Raw genomic sequence first — 23,483 nt, forward strand, 5'->3', positions numbered from 1 at the left:
CTTCTGTGACAAATTCATTCAGCCAATTCAAGACACCACACCTAATCCCATCAACACAGAATGAAAATACACACAGACAGGAGAACTTTGAAAATTACAGACCTTTGACGCCTAAAGCATTTTGTAGACTAAAAAGACTCAGAAAAACTTAAATCATCACATCTATCAAGGTTGCCTATGGAAAGCAACAATATAGAGTAATAATCTAGGCAATGCTAGTCAGAAAGAGTCTGGACATTTCCCACACGTCCAATTCCCAAAACAATGAATCATAATTTTTTAATTTATGAAACCACAGTTTGATCTTTTCTTTTAAAAGCTATATTTCCTCATTTACCGACATTAAAAATGGGAAGGGGGATTGGGGTGCCATGATTCAATTACTCTTGAATAACTGCTGTATGTAGGATTCATTTTTGCTCAACAGAAGAAAACAATTTGTCAAATACTTTCCTACGGCATAGAAAAGCAAACCTTTACAAGTTGTCTTAGAACGCCATTCACTTTTAATTTTTCAAACTTTTACTTTGCCTGCAGGAGGCAAGTAGATTTACACTCAAAGTTTTTACAGCTCGGTGCTCAGGAAAGATGAACAGTCCGGTGATGCGTCCGCTCAGAATCGGGCGATCCTGCTGACTGGTGACGGTTGATGCCAGCCCACTTTCCCAAGAGATTTTATTTAGAACTTGCATTTAAACCTCAGAGGTGCAAGAAGCAAGTGATAACATAGTCCCTCTCTTCATTCATAAGCCCTGTCTCTCCACACTCGGACACACAGACAGGAGAACTTCCACCTCCACAATAAAATTAGGTCGTAAATCTCCATGTGTCAATGGGAAAGTACATGTCCTTTTTAGCAAAAATCTCTAGATATTATAACCTAAGTCTTCTCTCATCCTCAGAAGTAAATGGGAAAAAGACCTCTCCACAAAGAGAGGTTCTAGTTTAGCAATCTTATGTATTTTCCTTAGTTTCAGTTAAAGCAAACATATGATTATGTATACATATGTATATATATATATAAAATTCACGTTAAAATTACAAAGACTCAGGGGCTGGCCCCATGGCCGAGTGGTTAAGTCCGCACACTCCACTTCGGGGGCCCAGGGTTTCGCTGGTTTGGATCCTGGGCACAGACATGGCACTGCTCGTCAGGCCATGCTGAGGCCACATCCCACACAGCAAACCAGAGGGACCTACAACCAGAATATACAACTATGTACTGGGGGGCTTTGGGGAGAAGAAGAAGAAAAAAAACGATTGGCAGCAGATGTTAGCTCAGGCGCCAATCTTAAAAAAAAAATGAAAAAAATTATAAAGACTCAAATACCGCTAAAAAAAATCAATTAAAACAAATACTCTAAAGACTCTAAGTTGTTTTCGTTTAAAGCCTGTTCCTCAATTGATCAAATGGGGTCTGATCTCCAGAATTTTGCATGAGGAATAGTATCTCCGACATTCAATAAGAACCAAAATTATAAGCTGTACTGCAATATTTCTTCCACTGATTACATTATTAAACCAAAGCCTGGAAACATTTTAAGAAAGAGAAATACTCACAACAGAAGCAGAAGAATAATGTAGAATTGTTCTAGAAACACACAGCACCTGGAAGGCTATGCATGGCCAAACTAGGCACAGGAATGCCTAGAAGGATGCTCCACTCAGAGGGAGCCCCAGGGGGCTGAAACAAAACTAAGAAAGCAATTAGCATTCTCTTCTTATCTCCAAGAGAAAGAGACTCATGGACAGACAGACAGACTAACCTTGGCTGAGCTTTCCTGCTGCCAAGCTGGCCTGCTTTCATGAGGAAGCCGAAGAAATCTCCGCCTCACCCCGACCCAGCCTCACTGCTGAGTTCCAACACAGGAATACCACCAGCCGGGTACCCTGAGTTGTCTCTACCCTTCCCACTCGGGCAGGGGAAGTGGAGGATTAAGGATCATTCAGGTCCACAAACTGCCCATCAGTTTTGAAACCCCGAAGCACTCTAAACATTTTTTCAAAACAGCACAATTCTTGGAGCGATATTCTCAAATTATTAGCAGGAATGGAAACAAAATGTGCTCCTGAACTATAATTCACATCCCCGAAAACTGCAGGAGAACATCTATCCAACGGTATTCAGGGCTCAGACCCCAACATTCCTGAACTGACATGGCAGCTCCACAGCTGGCAGAACCATGCTCCAAATGGTCCTGCTGTCGTCACGGAGTGCCTCGCGGCCATGCCCGCCTCAATCCTGGCCCTCAGCTAGGCGCCCGATCGTGAGGGCCCTTTGATCATGCCCTCTAACCTGGCACTACCGTGGGCATATTCCCTGGGATGTATTTTTCAGACTTGCGAGACAAAAATCTGCGCTTAAGAACGTTGCAAGACTTCCGCGAGACAGCTTCAATCGACTTCCCCAGGAGGCAACGCCATAATCCATACCCGCTCACACATGGCAGCTATTAGGAGCTGGTGCAGAAGACAGAAAGCATTTGGTCTTAGAGGATTTTTTATTCCAAAAGAGCCTGGTTCCCATCCACAAATCTGTGACTGCACGAGCAGTGGATATAAATAGTCTAAGGAAATAAAACTGCCTTTCCTAGATCGGCTGCTACCCCGAGAAAGACACCACTGGAAAAGATGTTCCCTCTCGCTGGGGACCCACTCACCCCAAGTAGCCAGCAAGAGGTGCAACAGAGAGAAAACCAAAACTACAACAGCACCAAATAAAAGCAGAGAACAACCAAAGTTGTGTCTGTTTTTCCCACAGCATATTATCAGTCTCTGCCTCGACTGCAGTCGAGAAGGATTTACTCTGAAGGAGTCCCTTTGGAATATTCCTGTAGAAACAAGATTCAAATAAAAATACAGTACGTACAGTAGCTGAAAAGCCTCTCCCCCACTAAAATAGGATAAAATAAAGGCAGCTAAGGAAAACACCACAAGTCTTATTTCTTTGGCATTTCAATGTCAAAACTCATCATGTCCCCTTTGCCATAGGTATTATGTTTGATAACAGGAAGTCAGTTAAAATGAACAAAAAATTTCCAGTTTGGGTGAAGGGTGAAGGAAGAAAGAAAGGAGAGAAAGAGGCACATGAAAGACCCTTAAAAACATTCATAGTTATAAAAGCTTTTAAATGTCTGCTTTAATCTGCCAGCTGCTCTGTGGCTGGTGCGCGATGGTAAAATGCCGCCACACCACCACATCAGCCACATGTCAAAAGCTATTCAGGGCGCACCTGGAAGTCTGCGTTTCTCTCTAATTTGGACCTCTAAAAATTATTTTTGAAGTTGTATTTTAAAGGAACACAAGAAGTTTCTCTCTCACTGTACACTCAAGATTCAGAACTAGGATTAAACGAGGGAGGATTCTGTGCCAAAAAGAAGCCAAAAAAATGGAAAGTGAAGTGTTTTTTTTTTTTTTAATTGGAGAATTCTAATTAACTCAAAAAACTACGTGAGAGTCTCCACAGCCCCACAACCCAGTGCTCCTCGGAGGGGTGAGGACCCCTCCCGGGCTTTCCCCCGCCATCGTGGCCACTGGGAGATCCAGATGAGGTCCTGACCCCTGGGAAGGCACCTGGTTAACTATAAAGCAGGCTGCGAAGATGAGAAATTATCTCTTGTTTTCCAGAAACTTCTGCAGCAAGGTCTCAGTAGCCACTTGGATGCGGGCTAAACAAAGGTCGGTTCAAGGAGGAGGGCGTAAAAACCATGTGGCATGATTTAGTCTATGTTTCTTCATAAAGCAACCACATCCAGAAAGTAATTCCCCACGTGGAAGGGAGCACACGGCAGTTTTTTGACACGTTTACAAATATCAAAATTATCCTTACCAACAATACCTGTTTGGGGAGGGGGGAAAAAAAAAGTTTTAGGGAAAGTAATTTGAGGTGGACTGGAAATGAAATGTTATACTGGTCTTTGTTTTTAAGCACATATGATCCAACCCATGACTCCCACCCTACCAAAATTACACACGCACAACATGGTGATTTCTGCCCGGTTGCTTTAATAAGAAACCCCGTTGTCACTTCTTGTTAGGGTCACATCTTGACCCTGAGGCAAAGGAACTGAAGCCCCTCATGCAGGACTCCCACCAACATCCCGCCTGCTTCTGTCTCTCAGGTTACCCCCAAATCATTAGCCACCAGTCACAACGCGTGAAAGAATCCCAGCTTTGCAGTTTCGGAAAGAAGCGCACGCTCTCCAGGGGGGGTAGGGGAACACAGGGGGCAGGCTGTGCGGTCCCACCCTCCTCCTCCAGCCGCGCTGGGGGTATCCAAAGGGACCCGTTGATAGCCGGCTCTGCAGGGGTAGAGTGGCGGCTGAGGCTCGGTCCCTGCGTTCAGGTTCCAGTCGGGTCTGTCCAAATCAACAGCTGCCCCTCTCGGCACAAACCCCTCGTGGTTGTGCTGCACGCCCTCTTCCTTCCTGCCACTTCCCTGGCAGAGAGAAAAACGGAAACGGAGCCCAGAGAAGGGGAAACAAGAGGATGAGTTTCTCACTTGGACTTTAGGTTCTGCAAGGGAAAGAAGTGTTTCTTCTAAAAACTCAGCATCGTTCACAAACACACTTGTGTCCCCCACAGTAAACGTGCATTCCTGCGAAGTGCACGTCACCCCCAGTGGCGGGAGGTTGGTGTGGTGGCTGCCTGGTAATCTCGCGCCACAGAACCCAGCAGTCGACCATGTAACGTGCTCCTGAGTCTCGCTCCACCCATAGCTCCAGAAAGGAGATCATCTGTTTGAAACGGCTCACTGTGTAGACGCCAGCACGTATACGGCCTTCTTAGAGAAACAGTTCCATCAAGAAACTGCTACAGCTAAGCAGGGGCGGGGGCGCTTGAATTACAAGCTCCCACCAGGAGCACCTCCCACCCACAGGAGCAAATGCACTGCCGAGGCCCAGAGTCATCCACATACTAACACGAGAGCCACAACTTAACTTACCAGTTGGAGCTATAACTAGTCATGCACCAGAGTAAAGTCATTCACTAACAAAGCCAATGCTTTTTAAATAATATAGATGTCAAATATTAAATAAACCATCAATATTCACATGAGAGTCCTTGCCTTTTTTTTTTTCCTTTTGAGGAAGATTAGCCCTGAGCTAACATCTGCTGCCAATCCTCCTCTTTTTGCTGAGGAAGACTGGCCCCGAGCTAACATCTGTGCCCATCTTCCTGTACTTTATATGTGGGACACCTACCACAGCATAGCTTGCCAAGTGGTGCCATGTCCGCACCCAGGATGTGAACCGGCGAACCCTTGGCCACTGAACCAGAACATGCGAAATTAACCGCTGTGCCACCAGGCTGGCCCCAGAGTCCTTGCTTTTTAACATTCAAGTTTTGACCATTTATAGAATGCCTTCAAAGTCCAATGACATACAGTAATTTGTTTTTTTAATTTTTAATAACTGGCTTTGCTTATTATTAAAAATAATACGTGCATTATAGAAAATTTGGAAAATACAAAGAAAGTTTTAAAAGTGATTTTTAAAAATCATCCTTGGGCCTGACCCAGTGGCACAGCAGTTAAGTTCAGACATTCCACTGTGGCGGCCCAGGGTTCGCCTGTTCAGATCCTGGGTGTGGACCTACACACTGATTGTCAAGCCATGCTGTGGCAGGTATCCCACATATAAAGTAGAGGAAGGTGGGCACAGATGTTAGCTCAGGGCCAGTCTTCCTCAGCAAAAAAGAAGAGGTTTGGCGGCAGATGTTAGTTCAGGGCTAATCTTCCTCAACAACAACAACAAAAATCATCCTTACGCCCATCACCCAGAAATATATCCTATATATACTGTATTTCTTTCCAGTCTTTTCTCTATGGGCATATGCCTGTGACATACGTGTGCTCTTGTGTTTTCCGGTTTGCTTTAACTTAGCGTAATTTTGCAGAGGCCCGAGTTTTAATCCTGCCCCTGGGCGGTTTGATTAAATGGGAAGACCCTCTGGTGAGAGAAGACGTCCAACTCAGCACCCAGAGCGTGCACCCTCACAGAACGTTGCTTCCTTGTGGTGTCACGCATGGAGATGCTCATGAAGTCATACGTGACTGGATTTCACAGCGGAAATCACAAGCTACTGTGGTGTCTGGGTATCGCTGAAGGTCTCAGAACATATCCCCAGCAAACGCCAAGGGTCGACTGCACTCTGCATTAGCCTTTTTTCCCTACTTGGATCACCATACTATTCTTTTCCCTTTATATCGCAGTAACATGGCAGCACACGGGTGCCTTGTAAATCTTCTGTGCTATTTGCCATAAAGAGCGAGTGTCTAGGCACCAAACCGTATAAACACAGCTGGTCCGCTGTAGAACTATTTAGATAACTAGTGTGTTTATTTTCTGCTTTCATGTTCCATCCTATAACAGTACCTAGTACACAGTAAATGTTTAATGAAAGATGAATATTATTAACCGTGACAGTGAAATAATTTCTACAGGCCCAAAAGAAAGTGCCACCAACATAATGGAAAACTCCTAAATTATACTATGTGAAACTGATGGAGAGAGAAAAAATTAAATCTCTGAAAACTGCTTTGTGGTTCCAGGGCGTCTGTCCTTCAGGAAGCCTAGCTCAGCAGCGACACCGTGTGGTGAGATCTTTGATTCCCAACAGCACAGAGCAGGAAGCAGAGAGCCAGCCCAGGCGTCTAATTCCTAACGCAGGTGATGAACCTAAGGATGATGGACCGCACGTAACAGATGATGGATGCTAGGATGCCAAGATCCTCTCCAAGTGACTTACTTCCACGAGGATCAATAAGATCTATTAAGAAGGCTGCAGGAAAGAAAGCCAAATCGAAAGTACGACCCAATTCTATTCCCAATCTGTCATCTAAATAAATTGAGCCCCCAGCACAACGGCTAAAAGGTGTTCCAAAATGTCTCGGCCTCAGCATCAGAAGAGCAGGAGGAATCGCCCAGCTGCCTCCAGAAAGAACATCACAGTCAGCGAACAGCAACCTTCACATTCATTCGCACGCTAATCCTTCAGAGAATCTGTGTTCCAGGAAAACTTACTCTGAAACCCTGAATTCTTACATTTCCTTCTATGGCAGATTCAAGGTCTTCTAAAAGGAGTTAATCAACACTAGGAAATGAGCATCCAGGGACCGGCCCCGTGGCCGAGTGGTTAAGTTCAGGCACTCCGCTTTGGCAGCCCAGAGTGTCACCCGTTCCAATCCTGGGCACGGACATGGCACCGCTCGTCAGGCCACTATGAGGCAGCATCCCACATGCCACAACTAGAAGGAACCACAACTAAAAATATACAAACTATGTACCAGGGGCTTTGGAAAGAAAAAGGAAAAATAAAATAAAAAATAAAAATCTAAAAAAAAAAATAAGAAATGAGCATCCACACAACAATCATACACTCACTCACTCAGTTCCTTGGGCTCCCAAAGTAAAAGGAAATCCAGGACAGAAAGAGCTGGGAGGAAAATGTCATCCACAGTATAGACACCCAAGATCAAGCAGACCAAATGGAGGACCCAAAATGAGAAGTGAGCATTTCTGAAGTGAGCACTCTTTTCTGAACTTCTTATGTCATAAGGGACCACAAGGCTTAGAGTCCATGTGGAGTGTTTGTTTATGTGCATATAGAACAAATATTTGCCTTAATCTTGTTCAAGCGTTTCATTCCCATGGTTTGTGAATGTGGGTGCCAATCAATGGGGAAAACGTATGCCCCCCACCTCCAGGCAGTTTAAGGAACCAAAGGACAAAAATACGAAGCATCCGGGGCTGGCCCCGTGGCCGAGTGGTTAAGTTCGTGCGCTCCGCTGCAGGCGGCCCAGTGTTTCGTTGGTTCGAATCCTGGGCGCAGACACGGCACTGCTCATCAAACCACGCTGAGGCAGCGTCCCACATGCCACAACTAGAAGGACCCACAACGAAGAATATACAACTATGCACTGGGGGGCTTTGGGGAGAAAAAGGAAAAAAAAATAAAAATCTTTCAAAAAAAAAAAATACGAAGCATCCACTGTGTGTGTTAATATAAACAGACATGCAACACAAAGGCTCTGCTCAGGTATTTCAGGTCATGCCCGTCCTAAAGAAGCGCGAGAAGAGCCCAGAGTTCAGACCTCTGCTCACAGGAGAGGAACCTGGGGTCCTCTTCCCTCTCCACTGCTACGTCCAAGAGTCAAGAGGTGTGAGTCCCAAGACCAGCATGGTCAGAAGAGTTCCCGGGAAAGGTCAGCGGGCACTGCCCAGGGCAAGCCCGGGTCCCTCTCGCTCCCTGACCTCGGGGCAGGCAGGCAGGCACCTCCTCACATGTCCGGCCGCACCCCTCCTCGCTCAGGACAGGAAGGAGAGAGCAGGTCCAGGAGAGTGACAGTCACATGTCCCTGGGGGCCAGAAACCCTCACCCACATGGCTCGGCCCACCCCTCCAAGGCGGGAGGTCTGGAGGTGGGTCACCTACGGGAGTGGAAGCTCTGAGGACCAGCCTGTTTTGATACATTTTCATAAGCCCCAAGACACAGCTGATGCTTGTCCTTCTGTTAACCGAACACGCAAATCCGACATAAACGATGTGGAGCTCTGAGTTCCTGCAAGGAAGGTACAAAAAAAGTCACATCGCTAACTCCCAAGAGCACCCAAGAAAGAGAGTGCAAATTGGCCAAAAACGGGGCAATGAAAACACAACAAGAGAATGTTTCTTAAATAAAAAAAAAAAATCATCCATTGCAATATTATTAACTTTTAAAATTAAAAATATTTCCTGCACTCTTTTTAGACACCAGGCATTTGTCAGGCATAGTTTATACCTACAACTTATTCAAACTCTCAGCCATCTAATAATAATAAGAGTAATAATAATAAAAGTAATCATAGCACTATCTTAGAAATAAATAATACAATTTACACAGAACTCTCACGTCTATTATTTCATCTAGTCTGCAAATAATCCTATAAGGTACCCTAATCCTATATGCTCTCAGGTTTTATATCTCTCTCCTCCAAGTGAGCACATCTCACCCAGAGAGCTCACAGCTCGCTCTCCTCTGAAAAGTAAGTTTACTAAGGGACAAGGTACAACCCAAAAGAGAACTCCTCCTCTTTTAAAAATGCTGGGGTATGGGGGGCTGGCCCCGCGACCGAGTGGTTAAGTTCACACGCTCTGCTGCAGGCGGCCCAGTGCTTTGTCAGTTTGAATCCTGGGTGCAGACATGGCACTGCTCATCAAACCACGCTGAGGCAGCGTCCCACATGCCACAACTAGAAGGACCCACAACGAAGAATATACAACTATGTACTGGGGGGCTTTGGGGAGAAAAAGGAAAAGAATAAAATCTTAAAAAAAAAAAATGCTGGGGTATGGGGCTGTCTGGTGGTGCAGTGGTTAAGTGCGCACATTCTGCTTCGGCAGCCCAGGGTTCACCGGTTCGAATCCCAGGTACGGACATGGCACCACTTGGCACGCATGCTGTGGTAGGCGTCCCACATATAAAATAGAGGAAGATGGGCATGGATGTGAGCTCAGGGCCAGTCTTCCTCAGCAAAAAGAGGAGGATTGGCAGCAGATGTTAGCTCAGGGCTAATCTTCCTCAAAAAAAAAAAATGCTGGGGTAGGAGGTATCATTTGTTCTTTTCAAGGGAAAGCAGGTAAGTCTGGTGTTCAGAGTCACATGGACTATTAGGTATTTGCTGAAACTGCTCGGTTACATCCTTAAACTCACAAATTCCCCTATTTAGGGGAGACCACAGAAATAGACCCACGAAATAATTGGCCACAATTAATAAGAAACTGATAGCTGGGCAAAGAGAAGGGATCGGCGATAACCGCCCCTGGAGAATCCGGCAACCTGCCCAAAGCAGGTATCAACCACAGGCATCAAATGCAGAAACAGGGCCGGGAAACCTCCTGAATACACTCCCACCTCCCTGAGCTTTTCCCTTCTGGATACAGCTAAAAGATGCAAACGGAGCTCCAGAGCCCCTCTGCCACCAGATGGCAGACATGAGCACAAACAAAGCGAAACCCGTGGTTTTCCCTTCCGAAGATTCGCCAAGAGAGAGGCCCAAATCAAAACAAAGGTTTTTAATCCCAAATGAATAAACTGTGATTTCCAACTACGCTCCTGACACGTAAAGCAATAACCTTTCCCCTTTAGGTGGAAAGAACCGTAACCTTAACACCTTCAAACTCCAAGTCTTCTCTCCCTCCCTTACACACAAACACCAAAAAAATTAGTTATACTTGGACACCTTTGAACTGGAAATCAGAATCGAAACCCACTGAAATGGAAGGACTGAGGAAAAGGGTCAGCTCCAAAGAAGGGCATCAGAGGCGCTCCCCTCCCGCCGCACTGAGCGCGCCTGCTCACCTCGGCAGCCAACAGTAAGTAGAGAGGCGTTAAGGCAGGAACTTGCTGAACGTCACAGCTGAGGCCCAGGGTTGTCAGGATCTCCTTCAAGACTTCGTATCTTCTCACATTGCTCGATTTGAGCAGATCAAAATCTTCCGGAGTCCGCACCACTGAAGAGCTGGGAGGTAGTTCTAAGTGCACCTGAGGGAAAAAGACACCACTGGATAAATGGGGGCATTTAGCGACATTAAGAAAAACAGTCGGGGCTGGCCCCGTGGCCGAGTGGTTAAGTTTGCCTGCTCCCTCCAGCAGCCTGGGGTTCGCTGATTCGAATCCTGGGCGCAGACATAGTACCGCTCACCAAGCCATGCTGAGACGGCAGCCCAAACAGAAGAACTAGACTGACCTACGACTAGAATACACAACTGTGTAACGGGGTTTTGGGGAAGGACAAAAAAAAAGAGGACGACTGGCAACAAATGTTAGTTCAGGGCCAATCTTCCTCACCAAAAAAGAAAAAAGAGAACCAGCATCTTTACCACTTTTTCTGAAAAAAAATGAATCCTTCTAATTATCAACAGCATATGACAAGCAGTAAGAAGATTCAAAGGAGAAGACTAGAATCGTGGCTGTCAGGCAGAGGGGCCGTGGTCAAAACGATGCCGGATAGTAATCAAACTCTTTCCAGGTCCCAGCTTTTATCGCTAACCAGTCGCCGGACCTTGGGCAAGTCACTTAACTCGAATATACAACCAAAACATTTATAAATACGGTTGTGCTGAGAACCAACTAAAGTCGCTCCTGAACCCGGGCAGGCACAGAGGGTCGTGCTCGAACTCCTCCCCCAATTAGTCATAACTGCTGGGGAGCAGAGGAGCCCCAGTCACCGTTTGCTGTGTTTGCAGGAATTCAGATGAGAGGGGTTTGGGGGACCCCAGAGAGACCTACCCCACCATCCTCCTTCGCCTCACTGAATGTTAAGATATGGAACATCATGTATTTAGTTCAGGCTTTGTTGTCCAGCTAAAATCAAACAGCCCCCACTTATCACTGAACGGTCTGTGTCTTGACATGAAAGAACATACTAGAACTTCAAGGGAACTTTCCTATCAGTGGTGTCTGTCTTGCTATAAGGAATGTACGAGAACTTCTAGCTCCCTTGAGATCAGATTTTAACTGTGCATTAGAGCCCAGGACTCAGAATTTTGAGTCCCCAGAAAAGCAATCTGGGCATGCTGGTTTTGTTTTATTTTGCTCTTGCCAGGGGTCAGCTGTGGACTTCTGTCATATGCAGAGCTCCCCACCTGATGTTAGATGAGCATTATGAAAATAAGAAGCAAGGCACCAGCCTTCCGGCAACTTAAAATCTCTCAGTTTCCACCCAAGACTTAACCAAGCCAAAAACACTGTCCAAAATGGTGCCACTGTTGCAAGTTGAGGCCAGTCTGAAAAGGCTTGTAGAGCACTGTCCAACAGCGTCCCCACACCACAGCTGCAGGCGGGCTGCTGCTCCCATGACTGAGCCTGTCCGCCAGGAGCAAGAGGTGAGTCTGCCCTCGAAGCAGGCCCGGACAGGGGAGGAGGGTGAAAAGGGAAACACTTTACAGTATCCAAATCCTTCTACCGCACGCTCTTACCCTAAAGGTGTGCCTCTGCTCTGCAGAAGACAAAGCCCGTGTTGTTACAGAAATCAGCACAGTAGCAGGTCACATTGAACGCACGTGAGCACGTGGCTAGCCTGGAGATGAACCCTGACACGTGGCAGAAATAAAATGAGCATAGTTCTACCCCCGCCTGAGCCCAAGGGAGAGGAGGCAAGTGTGATGAATGGCCCATGTCCTCCCTGGACTGAGTGAAGACACAGAAGAGCCGAGAAGCACACGCAGGGTGCTGTACTGCACTCATCGTCACACACGAGCGATGCCGAGGAGGAAGGGAGCGCTCGCCCCACGAGCAGGCCTCCAGAGTTCCAGGAGGCGAGGGGGAGGACAGCCACTGACATTGTGAGGAGTGCTTGTGTTGGTTTCAAGATGAGGTGCTGCCACAGCAGAAGCGAGGAGAGAGGCCACCTCTGGCTCTGCACCTCGATTCAAGGACAGAAGGCACGCCAGAGCGTGTGTGCTGGATTTGCACTCCTGGTCCTCCATGGTATCCGACAAATGTCTCGTCCTCTGGCTGTAAGGCTGTCACCATAGGGATGGGCCCATTTCTGTAACTTGGCTTCTTCTAAAATTAAGGTTTTTTGACTAGACCAAAAGCCAGGACTAAAAATGTGTCCAGTCACAAACAGGGGAAGGGGGGTGATACTGGCATCTAGTGGGTAGTGCTAACACCCTACAACGCAATGCACAGGACGACCCCACCACGGAATCTGGCCCAAAAAGTCCACAGTAGCGTGGTTAAGAAACTCTGCTATAGGCGCCAGCCTGGTGGCATAGCAGTTAAGTTCATGCACTCTGCTTCAGCAGCCCAGGGTTTGCTGGTTCGGATCCTGGGCGCAGACCTATGCACTGATTATCAAGCCATGCTGTGGCATGAGTCCCAAATATAAAAAAAGTAGAGGAAGATGGGCACAGATGTTAGCTCAGGGCCATTCTTCCTCAGCAAAAAGAGGAGGACTGGCAGCAGATGTTAGCTCAGGGCTAATCTTCCTCAAAAAGAAAAAAAAAAACTCTGTTACAGAAGCAGAAGGACTTCTTCCATGTGCTAAGCTACATAAGAAAACAAAATATCTTTAAAACCATTTTAGAGACTTTATTTGGACAACTTCATGCCAAACTCCTGATCTATTTGATAACCAAAAGTCTGCATTAATCCACAGCCTGACATTTTCCCTGCAAACCTGAGCAGTACAGCAAGTATACCAAAATTTCCTCTTTCTCTATTTTGACGAATGGCCAAGGCACCGATAGGCAGCCCCTTGGCCCTGAGACCACCACCTACCGTGCAGCTGTGGTCTGCCATTGAAGGACTTGATCTCCTCTTACTGGGTTACATCAGGACTCGATTTATTACGAAGAGGAAGACTATGAAATTGAACAGGGAAAGAGGAAACTAACCAGCCTGTGATAATATTTATTGGTTGATCCCGGCGGCGAGGTATTGTAGAGACACAGGCCTGAGGGGAAAACACTGACCCTGTCACAGAGACTGGAAGTCATTTAAAATCAAAAATGACACTCTAATCCTCTGAATCTGATTTTTGAAGCTGCATCATATTGCCTTTTTTCTAGGGCAATGCATGCAGTATCAAATTTTATGACAGTTATGGGGTCAATTGAAATGGTGCAACAAGCAGATTTGCTGTGTAACTCACGGAAATGGATCGCAACGTGCCGAATCAATTTTCTAGACCAAATCTGTATACAGGGGTGGCAAAATTCACCATTCGAAACTGAAATACGGCTCTAGGAAGTCGGGTTTTTAAGTGGATTTTCGGAGAATGCACAGTTACTATAGTTACCGTACTTGCAGACAAAAAGATAAGAGGAGTATTTATTAGGCCTCCAAAAACGAATTCATGTGGTTTGCAGCCTACATGAAACCTGCTTGGGGTGCACGCGGTCATCGGTCCTGATCTCCAGATTTCTTCATTATATGCATCTTTGCCTGAGAATTACCTTAAGAACAAATGAGTGGGCTTTAGAATAGTACAGAAACAAATCGATACCCCCTTGAAGAATATTTGGTCAGAAAACTCAAGAGACTTAGCTTTTAGAAGGGGTGGAAAAATCCTACCATAGGATAGGAAAGGAAAGCACACAACAAAAAACAGCAAAGACTTCCCCAACTCAATAAAAAGATCCCTATAATAAAACACAATCTAGTATACTCATCCTGGGAACTATTTTGGGCAAAATACCTATATCTACTTAGTTTTCTCATTACATCATCAAATCCCTAAGGAGGATTTGTCCATCTAACTATAACATAAACTTTTGCCCTCAGACATTAAAAGATTTGCTATAAATGATAGAAATTCTGAAATAGTCTATCCTGCTATCATTTGCTTAAACAAACAAAAAACTACAAGGAAAAAAAAGTGGGGGGAAAAAATCAATAGATGAGCCAAAGGCCCCCCCCCCAAGGATGGGAAGAGAAGCAGCATTTTCCTGTCATCTCCCTTTCCAGTTTTTTCTTACCTATGTAATAATATGTCATAAATCTAAATTGCTTCAATACTCCCTTATTTGACATTTTTCTCGGCACTTAGATTTTATGAGTGACAGATCATAAAGGAACTGAGGATCTGGAGGTGTTTGCAACACTTGATACCCCAGAAGCTGGGGAGGATTCATGCAAATCTCGGACATCAACTACATCGTGGTTCCTAACATTTAGAATCACCACCCTGAGGCACTCAATAAATAAAGTCTTGACTATATTGACCAGAGTGTGCTTTGAAGAAAGAGAGCGGACCAATGTATTGTAGACAGACTATTACCAGTATAGATCAAAACAAAAAGGAATTTTCTGACTAATCCTTGGCTAACCAGCAATCCTGAATTAGCCATAACACCTTGTGCTTCATTCCTCCATCACAACTATTCTGGTGAAACAGGATATTCACGTGACAGGAAGGCCGTGATCTCAACCTTCGACTCACCATCTGCAAAAATTCCCAGCCAAAGGTCAAAAGTACCCCACCCCACACAGACTCTCAGCCCTTTCAATGCACAGCCTTCTAGAGCGTATTTGCGGTCAAACACACACACCAAGATCACATCATGGATGCCAACCTCTGTACCTGGCAAAGGATAGCTTCTCCTCCACATGTTCCAAAAGGCACTTGCACAATCAGCCTGTCTTTGTCCTCGTTCTCCAGGTGGCCCTGGAGCTTGCCCAGGCTGAGCCACTCCCCAGGGTGCTCGTAAACACAGCCGCTGCTCAGGACGCTGAGCTTCACCTGGCTCTGGTCGACCTTGGAGAAAAGCAGGTTCTGGACTGTCTCCTGCAGGGCGCCCTTGCTTGTCACCTGGAAGCCAGCAAATGTGAAGGATGAAGACAGGCCCAACACCTTCCCTCCCTGAGAAAGATAGGCCATGAATTTCCGGGACAGGTCCTCGGGAAGAGACTCCCTGGTGGCAATGACCAGCAACAGACAGTTGTCTGACCATGGGTCTCTGAGAGCACTTTCCTCCGGCAGGTGGTAGAGGGTGTAACTGTCGGTGTCCACACAGTCGGCCAGAACGGACCGGACCTGCTGGAACCTGCCCAGGGCTTCCTGGGAGTCAGAGCCCACGTAGAGGAGGATGTTGGGGGCCTTTCCCGTGATGTTGACTCTCCTCCCTTCTCTCTCAGGGCAGACATCATCAGCAATACTCTCCAAACTGCCGCTGTAATCGTAGGGAAGATCCGGAATGTTCTCTGCAGATGCAAACTTGACGGATTCAATGGTGCTGTTCTCAAGCTCCAAACACTCGTGGCAACTAGACAGATGGAGGTGACAGAGCTCGAGAGAGCCCACTCCTCTGTCACTCTCCCCGGCAGGCTCGCTCCCAGAGGCACCTCCTTTCTGCTGCGTGGCTTCTGGCCCGAGAACCTTCGGCTCCTCTTGGCCAACGTGCTCCATGACGTCCAGCTCAGGCTTATTCTCAACAGAAGCCTCAGGGCTCGGCTGCAGGATTTCAGCTTGTTTGTTTGAGGCCTGATCCTTAAGTTCCTTCAGAGCAGAGTCCTGCAAGTGCACAGCTGGGGCATGAACGGAAAAGACAGTCAGTCAGCTCTTCTGCGTTGTCACGCAGCTCAGTTCACAAACTCAGTGCACTCTCTGCGCTCCATGACGTATGGTCCAGGGCGGCCCACCTGCACGGCTCCCACCACATCCCCACCTCAATCTCAGCATCCTTCAGACCCACACAATTGCTCCTGCCTGCTAGGAGGGGACCCCAGACGGTCCCTAGTGAAACCCCAAGTTTCCACACCACCTTTCCCATAAGAATCGGAAAACTCCAGGTCCCCTTAGTGACTGTGAAGAAGACGAGATTCAGAGAGGTGATTTTGCTTACCTACTTATAGATTTAATTTCTTGGGTGTCAATCTCCTACATTTAATGAAACTAAGACTAAGAAACAAAAAAAGCACATAACTAGAGTCTATCCAAGCACATCTCAGGAAAAACTCGCTCTCAGGACATTTCATAGGATCAACCGGGGAGAAGGGGCTTCCCGGTACCTTATCTCAGGGCTGGAATATAATCTATAACCACTGATTCCAAAAACACTTATTACCACGCATCTGACATGGTATTAGGCACATGCACATGCAGATGGGGAAATTAAGCGATTTACACAAATTTCCAGAGCTGGCGACACTCCTTTGCTTGAGATACAAATGAACACTTTCATGGACATAGAAAGTCTGCTTTTAAGCCTAATTAAGGAAGAATATCTTGCATGTTTCCTGAAAAAAGATGTGTCCCAAAATATTGTGGTATGTATATTTTAAGTAAAAAACCATTAGATTTAGAACTTTGTAGTAATGCTCGCTATGATTTGCATTCAATCAAACTACAGTGTAGAAACTAGTTATACTGTATTAGATTGTGTGAAATAAATACTACATGGGTTCTAAATGTGCATGCCATCTCACAGACAATGCAATTATGAGAAATCCTTGTTTAAGAATTTAAAAAGCACTAATTATATACTCTGGAATAAGCATCTCAAAAAACCTGACATACGTGTGAATTTTATACTGTTATGGTTATAGCCAACCTGTTGACTGAAGTGAACCGAAAATAAGCAGGCTCTGCAGTCATACCAAACAGGAGGACTCAACAATCCTTAACCTAATAACCTATGTCATCCAGCTGTGATGAAAACATTTTCTAAAGTTACTTACACACGATCTTTTGGGGGATCAGTCCATTAGCCATCTGGAGCCTGTCTTCCAGGAACGCCACCCCCAGCTTACTGAAGTCGTCCACACTGGCTTCGGCAATTAACTGATACGGATCCCCAGGTCTGCAGGCCAACGGCAAACAACAGTCTGACCACTTCACAAGCTGAGAAGAAGTGGGTGAGGGAGGAGGAAGAAAAGGAGAGGGTGAGATTTTTCTTCTCTAAAATAACCACCTCCTTCACTTTTCCCTTCAGCTCCCCCCCACCACATTCTAGTCAAACGTGACGAATTACCGGGCGCTGCATTTTATTAACAGCAAGGCTGTTCTGGCTCAAACACTCTTACTTCTATCTAACAGGGCTTACAAGCACTACATACAACCCTCCCATTTAAAAGGAATTAAAAGGGGCAGCCAGGTGGCGCAGTGGTCAAGTGTGCAAGTTCTGCTTTGGTGGCCCTGGGTTCGCCGGTCCAGATCCCGGGTGCAGACATGGCACCACTTGGCAAGCCATGCTGTGGTAGGCGTTCCACGTATAAAGTAGAAGAAGATGGGCATGGATGCTAGCTCAGGGCCAGTCTTCCTCAGCAAAAAGAGGAGGATTGGCAGCAGTTAGCTCAGGGCTAATCTTCCTCAAAAAAAAAAAAAGTAATTAAAGTCACAACCACTTTTCAAGGAACTAAAAGGGGAAGGGGCCATTCCCCAGACACAAGAAAAACTGAACTTGCCCTTTAGTTCAGGAAGAGGAACTAGGAGAAAATAAGTCCACAGTATCCAGTGACTGATAACATAACCTGCAGACCGCCTTTTCTCAAAGTGGGGTCCAAGACCAGCTGCAACAGAACTCCCCAGGAGCACACAAAAACTTCGGGCTCCTGGGTGCCACTCACTACCCGGCGCTCCAGACCCTCTGGAACTGCAGCCTGGGAACCAAGTTTAAACACACTTCCCCACTGATTCCTGAAATGTGAGAACAACTCAAGACTCCCCAGGAAGCTCGCAGTTCCCACTTCCACCACAAGGGGGACAGGGAAAATGAGAGCAAACCAAATTCAGGGCTTTAAGCCTTCCAGTTCTCATAAAAGAAGAATCTGAAACTGGGACAAGGAGAAGGGCAGCCCCCTGGGGTTAAGGGCCTGGAGTCCCAGGACCTGGGTCTGGGTCAAGCTCCTCTAATCATTGCTGTGTGGCCCTAGGCAAGTCTGGGAACCTCTCAAGTCTCAGGTCCTTTATTCATAAAACAGGAATAAGGATAATATTAATACCGGTCATCTTATAGGTTTGTTGTGTTACTGAGATTAAAGAGTATATGTAATGCCCCCAGAAGAATGCTTGGGACAGAAAAAGTGCTCAATTCATGAAAGCTGCTATTATTAGCTACTGTGAATCTGGGTTTAAAAGCAATAGTGAATACAGTGGTCCCTTTTTATTCTTTTTTCTTTTTTTTGAAGATTGGCCCTAAGCTAACATCTGTTGCCAGTCTTCCTCTTTTTGCTTGAAGATGATTGTCACTGAGCTAACATCTGTGCCAATCTTCCTCTATGTTGTATGTGGGACGCCGCCACAGCATGGCTTGATGAGTGGTGTGTAGGCCCACGCCCAAGATCCGAACCCACGAACCCCAGGCTGCCAAAGCAGAATGTGCGAACTTAACCACTTTTTCCTGCACTGTATCACCCTTTCTCCCACCTCCTCCCAGACACACAGCCAGAAGGAGGAGGATTCACCTGGAGGGTCGGGCCTGACCAGAGTTTCAGTAGGACTCCGTATTTCAAAGATGGTATCTTTGATCTAGGATGAGAGCTGAAGCTTACAATTCAGACAGATACTTTGTTGATTTCTAGCTCTGGGAATGAGGAAGGATGTCAGCTCAGGAGGACCATCTTGGCAAGAGCTTACTTGCCAGAGGAGGGTGGGTGGGAAACATGAGGACCAGCGCAACCTCCTGCATGAAGCTAAAAGCATCTTTGTTCTCAGCATTATCACTGGTCATCAAAGAATGAGGAGACGAGCTCGGCCAGTGGAGACCCAGCCAAGAATTAGGCTGCTCCAACGTTGATGTGGCACCCTGCTGGAGGGACGCCTCCCATGAGCACTTAGTGTAAAAGGAGCCAATAATTAAATTCTCACGTCCGTCTGACGGAGAGAGAACGGGAGGTGAACAAGGCAGGGCGAAGGGCAGGAAGCAGCCAGAGAACAATATACGCACGTCCCTGATCAAGTTTCTCCACTCCGCCTGCTGTTTGCCCACCTACATGCCTTTCCTCTTTCTAGGAACGTGGTCCCCGAGCCACAGACCGTGCAAATGCCTCCGAGCAGCGCCATATGCTCCGATCAAAGCAGAGCCGCACGGTCACCGATACTCATCCGGGGCTGTTTGCCATCCATCTGTGGGCTAAAAGCAAACAGGGCACTTCCAATTGGCACTTCCAGATAGAAACAAAGGGGTTGAGAAAGAAAGGGGAAGTCAAGCAAAAAGCATACTCCCAAAGATCAAAGCTCAGGAAGCCCTGGTCAGCCCTAAACAAAGGGATTTCCTCCGAAAAGCAGCACACAGAAATCCCTTCCTCAACCACAGCTCTCCACTTGAGATGGCACTGATTACAGCAGGCAGTGATGGATCTGTTCCACTCAACCGAAAGGCACAGGTTAAACCAGCGGGGGTGGCTCTTCTGTGGACTGCCCTTGCCAATGCCTCCCGCAGCATGTGGTGCCCTGGAGCTCTGCAGCAAATGGGGAACAGAAATCTCAACCACCAGTCAAGCGATGCTTCATCTTGTATGTCAATTCAGCTACGCCGTGGTACCCAGATATTTGGCCAAACCTCAGTCCAGATGTGACTATGAAGATATTTTTTAGATGTGATTAACATTTAAATCAGTCAACTTGGGGCAAAGCAAATTATCCTCCATAATGTGGGTGAGCCTCATCTAATCAGCTGAAGGCCTTGTGAGAAAAACTCTGAGGTCCCCCCCGCCCTGAGGAAAAGGGAATTCTGCCTCCAGACTGCCTTCAGACTCAAGCTGCAACATCTATTCTTCCCTGGGTGTCCAGCCTCCTGGCCTGCCCTGCAGATTTTGGACTTGCCCGCCTCCACAGTAGTGTGAGCCAATTCCTTAAAATAAATTTCTCTTTCTCTCTCTCTCTGTGCAGTGATGTGACTCATGTTTCGGTCAAGAACAGACGACATGTATGATGGTGGTCCCATAAGATTAGTACCATATAGCCTAGGTGTGGGGTAGGCTAGCCCATCTAGGTTTGTGTGGGTACACTCTACGATGTTCGCACAATGATGAAATTGCTTAATGATGCATTTCTCAGAACGTATCCCCATCATTAAGCGACGCATGAGTGCATATATATATACATATCTATGAATATGTATAAACACACACACGCACACACCTTATTGGTTCTGTCTCTCTGGAGAACCCAGACTAAAACAAGTTACAATCAGTTACCAAGTCAGATGACTGATGTTGCTAATTTTTCTGGCCCTCGTTCTCCTCTTCCAAATCAATTTAATTACGCGTTAGGTTTTCTAAACTTCTAGCAATGAACTGGATAGAGGGCCAGACGCACAGAGATGCGAACAACGTGAACCCACGAGAGTAAAGGGTGGAGCTTATTTTTGATGTTCACTTGTGCTCATGGTCTTTCGGGTTTGGAAAGAGAGAGGATAGAGGAACACCACAAAACTCATTTCCAACCTCGATTACTTAAAAAGATAATACGCCTTCTGGCACTTTTAAGAGAGGATATTGGAAAATAGAGTGACAGTGTAAAGGACATCACATTCTACAGCAAGCAAGAGCTGAAACGATAAACTGACACAGGTGAAATTTAAAACCGTGACTGACCAGACGCTCAAGGAAAAGGATGGTCTAGGTATTTTAATTTTCTGAATAACTGAGAGCTAATCCGAAAATAATAAAAAATACCCTTCTTGAACCCTCATACACTGCTGGTGGGAATGTAAACTGGTGCAGCCACTATGGAAAACAGTAATGGAGAGTCCTCAAAAAATTAAAACTAGAACTACCACACGATCCAGCCATCCCACTACTGGGTATCTATCCAAAGAGCTTGAAGTCAGCAGTCCCAAAAGTCCCATGCACCCCTATGTTCATTGCAGCATTATTTACAATAGCCAAGACATGGAAGCAACCTAAGTGCCCAGCAACAGACGAATGGATAAAGAAGATGTGGTACATATATACAATGGAATACTACTCAGCTGCAAAACAGAACAAAATCATTCCATTAGCAATAACATGGATGGACCTTGAGGGAATTATGTTAAGTGAAATAAGCCAGCGAGAAGGATAATCTGTGTATGACTCCACTCATATGAGGAATTTAAAATTATGGACTAAGAACAGTTTAGTGGATACCAGGGGAAAGGTGGGGTGGGGGGTGGGCACAAAGGGTGAAGTGGTACACCTGCAACACGAATGATAAACATTTACGTACAACTGAAATTTCACAAGATTATAACCTATCACTAACTCAATAAAAAAAAAAATACCCTTCTTGTCATAAACCCTTTTATATTATTTGTGTTCTTTTGATGCCCCATAAGCACCTGAGGCCCACTGTCAAAAGTGTCCTGTAGTAGCATCCACAATTGTCACTGCCCCTTTACATCCCCAGCACACTGAGAAGATAAGCTGAAGTTTTTGTTGTTGTTGCCTTTGTTGCTGTTTTTGAGGAAGATTAGCCCTGAGCTAACATCTGCCGCCAATCCTCCTGTTTTTGCTGAGAAAGACTGGCCCTGAGCTAATATCCATGCCCAACTTCCTCTACTTTATATGTGGGGCGCCTGTCACCGCATGGCTTGGTGAGCAGTCCATAGGTCTGCACCAGGGATCTGAACCGGTGGATCCTAGGCCACCGAAGCGGAACATGCAAACTTAACCGCTGCGCCACTGGGCTGGCCCCCAGAAAGGTGAAGTTTCAACAGACATCTCAAGTGCTCTGGTTATCCATCGCGGTGCAAAAGCCACCCCCAAATGTCGTGGCTTAAACAACCAATCACTTATTTTGCTCGCAAATCTCAATTTGGGCAGGGACAGCTCAACTCTGCTCCACATGGAATCAGCTAGGCTGGCTCAAGATCCACTTCCAAGATGCTTCCCTCACCCAGCTGGCAAGCTGGAGCTGCCTGTTGGCTGAGAACTCAGCTAGGACTGTCCACCGAGCGCCTCGGTTCTTCTTCACGTGCACCTTGCCAGGGGCAACTTGAGCTTCCCCACATGGGAGCTGGGCTCCAAGAGCTCAGGCAGAAGCTGCAAGATTCCTTGGGATCTATAAGTCTCAGTTCTTACAAGTCCCAGAATGATGTCACTTCTGCCACATCCTACTGGACAAACAAATCAATCTACTGCACTGAGGTTCTGCCGGCTCTCTTACACCTCCCCTCTGCGTGAGAATGGCACATCCCAAGATGGACAGGCCCCTTCAGCCTGGGTCCCTGTGGGGGAAGGACGCACAGAGCAGAGCCCAGAGCAGAGTCACAGCTTGAAAGAACAGCAGCAAGCCTAACGAGTCTACGTGTAACAGGAACAAGAAACATAGATCTGCTGTTAGAAGCCACTGAGACGCTCAGGTTGCCTGTCATTTCAGCAGAGCCGACTAAAACGAAGAGCGAAACTGCATTCCTCACCGAGGCCCCCCCGCCAGCCCCTCCACCAGCCCCTCCTGCTGTATGCTCGTCTCCACCAACGATCCACCATCCACCTGAACCCCCTCGGCATCTCCCAAACAGCTCACACATCTGTCTCCAGCTCACCCTTCCTGCCACCAATACTCTTCAAGGCCACTCTTTCCCCACATGGAATACAAGCTGTTCCAGGCTTGCTTCTCTCCAATCCATTCTCCAATCTGCCTGATTGTGATCTTTCAAAAGCACAAATCTGATCATTCAGCTTTAAAAAGAAAAAGGTGGGCCGGCCCGCTGGCGTAGTGGTTAAGTTCATGCGCTCTGCTTCAGCGTCCCAGGGTTCGCAGGTTCAGATCCCAGGGTGTGGACCTATGCACCGCTCATCAAGCCATGCTGTGGCAGTGTCCCACATACAGAATAGAGGAAGACTGGTACAGATGGTAGCTCAGGGACAATCTTCCTTAAGCAAAAAGAGGAAGATTGGCAACAGATGTTAGCTCATGGCCAATCTTCCTCACCAAAAAAAAAAAGTTTTGGCCTACTGTCCACAGGATAAAACCAAAATTCCTAATCAGTGCATATAAACCTTCTTCAATCTGTGTATTATGTGTATTTGTCATACTATTAAAGAGTATTCAATTCTGCTACATAGGAAAT

General features: G+C 46.5%; 1 protein-coding gene across 2 annotated transcripts in view; it reads right to left on the bottom strand.

The window, feature by feature from the left end:
- The window catches only part of LOC124231329 (biotin--protein ligase-like), a 198,889-nt gene that overhangs the window by 154,456 nt on the left and 20,950 nt on the right, over positions 1-23,483 (bottom strand). For both annotated transcript variants that reach the window (XM_046648065.1, XM_046648064.1), the window contains exons 3-5: positions 17,167-17,329; positions 15,071-16,014; positions 10,342-10,524 (exon numbers count right to left, since the gene is read on the bottom strand). In XM_046648065.1, the coding sequence (XP_046504021.1) occupies positions 10,342-10,524; positions 15,071-16,014; positions 17,167-17,200 (1,161 nt within the window). In that variant the 5' untranslated portion in view covers positions 17,201-17,329. The remainder of the gene's footprint in view (positions 1-10,341; positions 10,525-15,070; positions 16,015-17,166; positions 17,330-23,483) is intronic.

The sequence above is a fragment of the Equus quagga genome, chromosome 21, assembly GCF_021613505.1.
Source record: "Equus quagga isolate Etosha38 chromosome 21, UCLA_HA_Equagga_1.0, whole genome shotgun sequence".
Lineage (NCBI taxonomy): Eukaryota > Metazoa > Chordata > Mammalia > Perissodactyla > Equidae > Equus > Equus quagga.